At 44.2% G+C, this 9,523-nt stretch overlaps 1 protein-coding gene across 1 annotated transcript in view; it reads right to left on the reverse strand.

Moving 5' to 3' along the window:
• Positions 1–9,523, reverse strand: part of LOC103602562 (chromosome unknown open reading frame, human C1orf228) — a 36,821-nt gene that overhangs the window by 11,399 nt on the left and 15,899 nt on the right. Inside the window, exons 5-7 of the mRNA XM_008586978.1 lie at positions 9,332–9,340; positions 8,944–8,970; positions 2,293–2,330 (exon numbers count right to left, since the gene is read on the reverse strand). Coding sequence (XP_008585200.1) covers positions 2,293–2,330; positions 8,944–8,970; positions 9,332–9,340 — 74 coding nt within the window. The remainder of the gene's footprint in view (positions 1–2,292; positions 2,331–8,943; positions 8,971–9,331; positions 9,341–9,523) is intronic.

Here is a 9,523-nt window from a genome sequence, read left to right on the forward strand (position 1 = left end):
GGATCCGAACCCGTGGCCTTGGTGTTATCAGTACCGCACTCTCCCAAGTGAGCCACGGGCCGGCCCAGTAATGCATCTTTTAAAAGTAGTCCGCAGGCTGGCCAGTTAGCTCTATTGGTTAGAGCCTGGTGTTGATAACACCAAGATCAAGAGTTTGGATCCCTATGCCAGTCAGCTGACATAAAAAAAAAAGATAGCAGATTTTCCCTTGACACTCTCCTTTACTGTCAGAATCTTGTGATTGCTGTTCAGTGAAGTTATGTAGGACAGGTGGCTTCTTATATAGCTGGAAAGGCTGAAACTACTGCCTATGCCAGCTGAGAAGAGCAAATCTAAGACGCAGCGTTCTGTGAAGCAAGAGTTGTTTTTTTTTGTTTTGGTGGCTGGCTGGTGCAGGGATCTGAACCCGTGACCTTGGTGTATGACACTGCACTCTAACCAACTGAGCTAACCGGCCCGCCCCAAGAGTTGTAGTTTTAACAATTAGCTTTTGTAATATTTGCTTAGATCTGTGAAGGGTATGAAGCTAAGAAAACATAATTTTAAAAATATGGTTTACTGTAATATTAATAATGTCTGTCCATAGGTTTTGTCTGCTTTTCAAAACTGGTAAAAATTAAGAAAGTCTTGTTGTCTTAATGCTGGAGAGACAGGATAGTGCAGTGGTGAGGGGATGCGCACAGGAGTCGGGCTGCCTGGGTTCAACTCACAACTTTCCCAGTTATCATTTCAAGACTTTGGATAGGTTATTTAATTGCTGTGTGCCTCAGTTTCCTCATGTATAAACTGGGCATGAGAATAGTACCTACTTTACAGAGTTGTTCTGAGGATTACATCTGATGATTAAAGAGCTTAGAACAGTGCCTGGCTGTTACAGCCATTGTCAGTCATTGGTAGCAATTACTAGCTATCATTACTATTATTATTACTGTGTGACAAAGCTCTGTGAGAGCAGGGACTTTATTTCATTTGTCACTATACACTCAGTGCTCAGCCCAGTGCCTGCTTTTTGCTGAATAAATAATGAATTGAATGAGAAACTGAAATCACTTAAATGTAAGCCAACAAAAGACATTATCAAGAAAGTGAAAAGACGACTTACAGAATGGGAGCAACCATGTAACTGATAAGGGTCTACTATCTAGAACACATAAATAACTCTTACAACTCAACAACAAAAAGACTAACAACATAATTTAATAAATGGAAAAAGAACTTAAATTGACATTTCTTCAAAGAAGAAATATGAATGACCAACAAGCTCATGAAAAGATGCTCAACATCCTTAGTCATTAGGGAATGCACTTCACATCACTAGGATGGCTATAATTTTAAAATCTCCAGAAAGTAACAAGTGTTGATCAGGATATGGAGAAAGTGGAACCCTCATACATTGCTGGTGGGAATGTAAAATGGTGCAGCTACTGTGGACATAGTTTTGTGGATTCCTCAACAAGTTAAACAGAATTACCAAATAATCCAGAAATTCTACTCCTAGATGTATACCCAAAAGAATTGAAAACCGGTACTCAAACAAATTTGAGGGGTCTTCAAAAAAGCTCATGGAGGGGGCTGGCCCATTAGTTCAGTTGATTATAGCACAGCCTGGCGACACCAAGGTCATGGGTTCAGATCCCCATACCGGCCAGCCACCACAAAAACACAAGAGTTCATGGAAAGATTCACATTATCTTTCAATTCCATTTTTCCACAAACTTTTTGAAGCACCCACATATGTATATGTGCATGTTCACAGCAGCATTATTAACAATAGCCAGAAGGTGGAAATAGCCCTAATGTCCATCAATGGATGAACGGATAAACAAATTGTGGTATATTCATATATAGAGTATTATTCAGCCAAAGAAAGGAATGAAATACTGATACATGCTACAATGTGGATGAACCTCTAAATCATTATGGTAAGTGAAAGAAGCCAGACACAGAAGTCACATATTCTATGATTCTATTTATCTTCTTTTTTTTTTTTTTTGTCCTTTTGAGACTGGCCGCACCGCTCTCAGCCAGTGAGCGCTTTGAGCGCACCGGTCATCCCTATATAGGATCCGAACCCGCGGCGGGAGCGCTGCTGCGCTCCCAGCGCCGCACTCTCCCGAGTGCGCCACGGGCTCGGCCCTCTATGATTCTATTTATGTGAAATATCCAAAATAGGTAAATCTATAGAGACGGAGTGAAGATTGATGGTTCCCAGGGGCTGAGGGGAGGTGAAGGGGAGTAAGTGCTTAATTGGTACAGGATTTCCTTTCAGGGGGATGAAAATATTTTGGAAACACACAGAGGTAGTAGTTGCACAACAGTGTGAGTATACACTTAATGCCACTCAATTGTTTATTTTTAAATGGTTAATTTTATGTTATGGGAATCTCACCTCAATTAAGAAAGTGCTTTCATGAATAAGAAAGAAATGAACCAAATCTGTGATTAATTTCTAAATAAATCATGCTGCTGAAAATTAGGAACCTAAGAGGCTGGCCCGTGGCTCACTCGGGAGAGTGCAGTGCTGATAACACCAAGGCCACGGGTTCGGATCCCTATATAGGGTCGACCGGGTAGCTCACTTGGAAGAACGCGGCGCTGACAACACCAAGTCAAGGGTTAAGATCCCCTTACCGGTCATCTTTAAAAAAAATAAAAAAAGAATTAGGAACCTAAGTAACTTTACAAAACTAAGAACCTAAGGAAACTTAACAGTGAGGTTCTTGCCCACCGCCAGTCTCTTCAGGTCTTTGGGAAGTGGGGGAAGAGGTGTCACACATCCAAAGACTTGCCCATGTCTGTCCTGTTTGGTCACTTAGGACTGCTGTTTCACTGCACTGGCACCTCTAGAGGATTCCACTATGTTACCGCAGTAGTTTGCTCAGCCATAACCCCGTTGTTGTACTTAGGGTTGGTAAGCCATAGTTTCAGCTTCCCTCTATGAAACATGATCATTTTATTAGCAAGTCAAGTTAATTCCAGGCTCTGGGTCAATCGGACAAAATTTTATTCTCCAAATGACCAATTTCCAAATTCATAAACAGTTCCATTTAAACATAAACTTGTCTCTTATGTATATTTGTTAATTTTCCAGCAATTTTTATTTGAGGGTATGGTGGTTTGAAAATATGTCCACAAAGTTTTTAGTATGCTCTCTCTCAAGAGGTAGAGCCTAATTCCCCTCAACTGTGGGCTGGACTTAGTGACTGGCTTCTAATTAATAGAATAAGGCAGAAGTGACAGTGTACAACTTCTGATATTAGATTATGAAAGATATTGGGGTTCCCTCCTTGCTCTCTCTTTTGGATCACTCGCTCTGGGAGAAGCCAGCTGCCATGTTGTGAGGACACTCAAGCAGCCCTGTGGAGAGGTCCATGTGGAGAAGAACTGAGGCCTGCTGCCAGTAACCAGCCAGGGGTGTGAATGAACCACATTGGAAGCCGATCCCCCAGGCCCAGTCAAGCCTTCCCACGACTGAAGCCCCAGCTGACATCTTGATTGCAACCTCATGAAACAAAGAATCCCTCAGTTAAGCTGCTCCCAGATTCCTGCACCACAAACACCAAGTGAGATAATAAATGTTTACTGTTTTTTTTTTTTTCCTTTTTGTCTTTTTTCGTGACCGGCAACGGATCGCAACCCTCAGTGTTGCGCCCGTACCGGACCGGGACCGGCAACGGGATCGCAACCCTCAGTGTTGCGCCCGTACCGGACCGGGACCGGCAACGGGATCGCAACCCTCGGTGTTGCCCCTGCACCGCGCTCAGCCAGTGAGCGGCTGGTCTGTATGTGGGATCTGAATCCTCGGCGGGAGCGCCGCCGCGCTCCCATGCGGTGCACTGTAGCAGTGCGCCACCGGGCCGGCCCAATGTTTACTGTTTTTTAGCTACTAAGTTTTGTGGTAATTTGTTATACAGCAATAGGTAACTAATACAGATGGACTGATTTAACAGTTTTTGTAGACTTATTCGAAGTTTGAATATAATGGCTTCCACTTCGTCGTCACATCAGCATTTTAAGGAATCTTCATTTGTGTCTGACCAAGCTTTCTGTAGTTACAGTGGCCGGGAGTGGGAGCAGGGAGAGGGGACCTGGAGAAGTAACCTGCTGGAGGTCACCATACTGCATGGCCTAGACATCTATCCTGGAGAAGAGGGCATGGAAAGAGGGTGGGGCAGGCAAAGGGAGATGAAGGGGCCAAAGAGGGGCAGAAAGAGGGTACTGAGGGGCAGAGGGCAGTATGAAGTCCCTAAGAACTCTGAAGTCCCGGCTTTTCCCAGCTCTCTTAGGTCCTACTCATACGACCAACATAAACTGCTATAAACTTCACAAAGCAGAGGGCAGTATGAAGTCCCTAAGAACTCTGAAGTCCCGGCTTTTCCCAGCTCTCTTAGGCCCTACTCATACGACCAACATAAACTGCTATAAACTTCACAAATACTTAAAGGAAACATGTTTTCAGTAAATTGAGAATTTAGTGAATTGGCCACACAACAAATTAGTCATTTGATCAATTGATTTTTGGCAAGTGTGCATCTGGCAAATTAATTTACAGTGAATAATTGGTCTGCTTTCACACAGAGCAATTTTTATGTTCCTAAGGTAATAATTTACTTGTAAAACCTACTAATATATTTACACACACACACACACACACACACACACACTTCAAATTGCCAACAGAATTAATTTCTTCTTCCAAAAAACTTTCTATGGCTTTGACATTTCTCTTCTCTAGGGAGGGAGGCCAGCGAGTGACTACCTGTGCAGTTTTAGACTGCTAGTTCTGATTAAGTCACTGCCTGCCACTAATTCCTGGAACAGCAATCCTCCCTGGGAGGAAACTGCCATTTTACACTTCAAAGCAATTATAAAGGGAGATAAATTCCAGGCAGGACTGCTCTGAAGTCCTCCCTTAATTTTGATTTTGGCTTTCTTAGGTTAAATGGGATCACCATTAAAAGAAATTCTAAAACCCTAACTCTGTGATTAAAAACCTAAGCAATTAGCAGACATAGGAGTTAGTCCCCTTTCCCTAGTTATTTTTACTTCAAAGTGAAGAATGCGACAAGAGTGGACAACTAGAATCTCCTGCAGTGGGGACACAGAAGCAGGGCATTTCCCACGGCATTTAACTTGGCGCTCTTGTCCCCACCCGTCCTCCAGGGGCACTGCACAGGTGAGACGGAGATATAATTTTATAAACCCTGCTCTGGCAGACAAACATATTTCAGCAAACTGCATTAAAATATTGAGAAAGGGGAGGAAGAGGAAGACACTTGGACAGATAGAGCCACTACCACTCGTATGTCCCCAAGGTCCCACACATCCCATTGTAGTGATTTTGAAACTTGGCCAGAAGTTTTATTCACCCCTCTTCCCATTGAGGTGTGGGGTCTATGAGTGTTCCTTGAATCTGGTCAGGAAGCGATGCTGTGTGACTCATGTGACTTGGTCAGAAAAGGCCATGCATCTTTGATCTAGAATATCTTGGAAGCTTGCTCTTGGCTGCCCTGTTTGAAACCTGGCCACCAAGTTGTGCACGCCAAGGCTACATAAAGAGACTCTGTGAAGGTGCTGCAGTTGACAGGCCCAGCTGAGTCCTGCTTCCAAGCCCCCAAGTGATCCCAGGCCCCCAGGAGGGGCCTAAGGTGAGACAAAAGAGGCATGTGCCTCGGGTGCAAAATTCAGCGGGAGCAAGAAACTCAGAAATCAAAATAAATATTATTTTGGGCCGAGCCCGTGGTGCACTCGGGAGAGTGCAGCGCTGGGAGCGCAGGAGCGCTCCCGCCATGGGTTCGGATCCTATATAGGGATGACCGGTGCACTCACAGCGCTCACTGGCTGAGCGCGGTGCGGCCGGTCTCAAAAAAGGACAAAAATAAATAAATAAATAAATATTATTTTAAGGCAATCTTTTCAAAAAAATCAAAAATTAGTGCAAAAAGTTTCCATATGAAGAACATATCAAAATGTTAAGTGAAGACAAGATTAGCGAGAGTGCTGTCTGGAGCCATACTGTAGCCTGAAGCAAAAGGAAAAGTCCACGATCCTGATCCTCACTAGCTTTGCTCTAGTCCTAGCTGTGGCCAGCTCCTCCCCAGATGAGGCCCCAGGCGTCACAGAGCAGAGGCAATCCATCTCCACTGTGTCCTGTTCAATTTTCTGATCCACAGAATATATGAGCATAATAAAATAGTGGTGGTTTTGTGGCACTAAATTTGGAGTTGTTTGTCACAAGCGATAGGTAATTGGAAGACACAGCCTCACCCTAGCCATTAGGACTATGGTTGGACATCTGGGCTGAAAATACTAAGAATTCCAAATTCTACTCCCAGTGTGACAATTGTCAGTATCAATTAGGGTATACACATTTCGTTCATCCCAATTCATTCAGCAAATATTTAAGGGCCTACTTTTGCTAGTACAATACTGTTTAGGCTCTGTCATACAAAGATAAACAAAAAGACGCGGTCCCAACTCTTCTAGCAGAGGACAGCCAATAAACAAGTGAGAAAAAAACCAAACAAACAAGGTAATATCCAAAGGAGATAAGTGTTATGATGTAATATAGTGGAGATAGACTGAGGCGGGTGGTGGGAGGGGATGGGGAGGCTTTAGAAAGGGTGGTCAGAGAGGGCCTCTCTCACAGGTGATATCTGAGCTTACACTTGAAGTTTGACAAGTTGTCCATCAGTCCAAGGTCAAGGGGAAGAGCCTTCCATGTTTTGAAGGCAATGGCAAGTATCTCGTGATTTCAGTCTAGATGCAATGGGAAGCTAAGGAGTGATATTGTGTAATCTATATTTTAAAAAATCATCATTCTTGAAAAACAAAAACAAAAACAATCATTCTGGCTGCAGTGGGAGAATGGATTACAGAGGGATAGATTGGAACCAGGAAGATAAATTAGAAGACAGGACAGTGGATTAGACTAGAGTAATCACAGTGGGGACAGAGAAGGTAAGTGGAGATAAAGCCTAGAAGACTTGGTAAGCATGGAATGGGGTGGGAGATGAGAGAAAGTTAATCTGGTATTAGTCTTACACTTTTCACTTGAGCAGTTGGGTTGGTGATGGTACCTTTTACTGAGATAGAGAAAATAGGAGAAAGAACAGGTTTTGGGAAGAAAATCAAGAGATTTGTTTTGGCCATAAGACTCTCAGACAACCACATGGAGATTTCAGGGAGAGATCAGGGCCAGAGATACAGATTTGTTATGTGTATTGTTGGAGTGAGCAGGACTGAAGCCATGTTGGGACCTAAAACCGAATGCGCTGTAGACAAATTTTAAAAAGACAGTTTTTTTCTTGGCATGCATTTCTCTGAGTTCCCTCTTTCCCCATGGTTATTTAATATTTTGAACCTGGTTGTTGGGAAAATAGAATAGTTTGGTCAGGGTCCTCGCCTTGGGTCCAGTCGGGTGAGGTTCTAGCATGTCCTTTGTAAGCAAATTGTGCGTGTGTCTATGTGTGTGTGTGTGTGTGTGTGTGGAGTTAGTGCGCACGTGCACCAATGTATATTTTTAGTTTTGTTGCTATTCTTGTGTTCTTCAAAGAGAGAGAGAGGAGACAGAGGAGTTTTAGTAAAGCAGGTGGGCAGGCATCTCCCTCGGGCATCTGCCTTGTGCGGCCATGCTTTCCAACCTACAGCTTCCAAGGACCTTTTGGCGAGTTACCTAGCTCATAGACTTGCATGTAAGGGGTCTGGGGACCCAGCCTGGCATGTGAGGGGTCTGGGGACCCAGCCTGGAATGTGAGGGGTCTGGGGACCCAGCCTGGCCTGTGAAGGGTTTGTGACCCAGTCTGTGAATGGGCTTGAGGGGTCTGTGAGCTCCAGACCAGCCCTAGCTCGGCAATTGGCCCAGTTGGTACAGGATTACCGGCAGGTAAAAGAGCCCGACAACTGGCGTGGTCACCTAGCTTTACAATCGATGTCATGAACAGGATTAAGAGTGCCACAATTGGCAATGTTGACAGGATTCCAGACATTAGCAGACCACCACAATTTGGCCTAGTCGGCAGGATTCTGACGTTAGCCTGACTCCACAACTAGCATGGTTGTGTAGCTAGACACTGGTTATGGGGCAAGATGACATTATTTACATGAATGTAAAGTTGTTTTCCAGCCAGCCTTGATCTGCAGACTTGCATGTACTACCCAGACCCTGAAGTAAGGATGGTAGCAGAAACCAGATGGAGTCTTGGTGAGACCTTGCATCTGAGACCTTGCATGAAGCCCTCACTGCTCATGTGTCCCTCCCTCCTGCTTTTCATTTCCCATGTCTCATCCCCTCATTCCCCTCTTTAAAAACCCCTCAGTAAACCTGAGTCTTTGAGATGGCTTCAAATCAGGCCATTCACCTTCAGGTTTACCGGAGAGATGGGTGAGCCTGACATCTCTCCTCAGGTCACCAGTATTCCCGAATAAAAGCTGACTTCCATTTTTACCAACGTTCGACTTTTGAGTGGTTTGCTTTTGTCTGGGGGCAGGCAGTTGGACCTGTGAGTTTGGTATCAATTTCGGGAGCCTCAGCTGGAGCTGAGTGTGCCCTGTAACAGTATGTGCGTTTGTTTGTGTATACATAATTTAAAGCTATGGCACCAGAGAAAATCATTTAGGGAGAAAATATAGATAAAGAGATGAGAATGGGCTGATCCAACAGTCTGGGAGAGAAACAAGAGAAATTAGCAAAGGAGACTATGGCAAAACCACTGGGCAGGAGGACAACTCAAAGAAAGTAGCATCACAGAGGCCAAGAGAAGGTGAGGGACTGGTTAACTGGGTCAAAAGCAGCTGAGAGTCGAGAAGGAAGAAAATGAAAAAATAAGAAGCTGGAGGAGAACCTAGGGTCAAGCAGGTATGCATCCCTAATACTACAATTTTGTCTTTTTTAAAGATATGTCTTTTAAGTCGCTTTTAATCCACAGATTCCCAAGGAAGGGCTCTCATGGAATTTGGATGTGTTGTCCCCTCCAAAACTCATGTGGAAATTTGATCCCCAATGTGGCAGTGTTGGAAACTGACTGAGTCATGGGGGCCGATCCCTCATGAATGGATTAATGCTCTCCCTGGGGGGTGGGGGTCTGAGTGAGATCTCCTCTGTTAGTTCCCAGGAGAGCTGGTTGTTTAATAGACCCTGGCACCTCCCCCCTCTCTCTCTTGCTTCCTCTTGCCATGTGATCTGCTTGTACCCATTGGCTGCCTGCCACTTTCCACCATGAATAGAAGAAGCCTGAGGCCCATGACAGATGCAGCTGTCCCAGAATCGTAAACCAAATAAACCTCTGTTATTTATAAATTGCCTGGTCTCAGGTATTTCTGTTATAGCAACACAAATGGACTAATACAGGCTCTTTTTTAAGGTGGGAGATACAGAGCATATTTTCATGTCACTGGAGATGATCTAACAGAGAAAAAGGAAGAGGTTAGCTATAGAAGAGAAGTCTTTGAGGGATGTGCTTTGGAGAACAAGCAGAAGTAGAAGGGGGGGGGCTGTGACTTTTTAGGCTTATATTTTAAATAC

This window comes from Galeopterus variegatus, unplaced genomic scaffold (assembly GCF_000696425.1).
Source record: "Galeopterus variegatus unplaced genomic scaffold, G_variegatus-3.0.2 Scaffold4196, whole genome shotgun sequence".
In the NCBI taxonomy this organism is placed as follows: domain Eukaryota; kingdom Metazoa; phylum Chordata; class Mammalia; order Dermoptera; family Cynocephalidae; genus Galeopterus; species Galeopterus variegatus.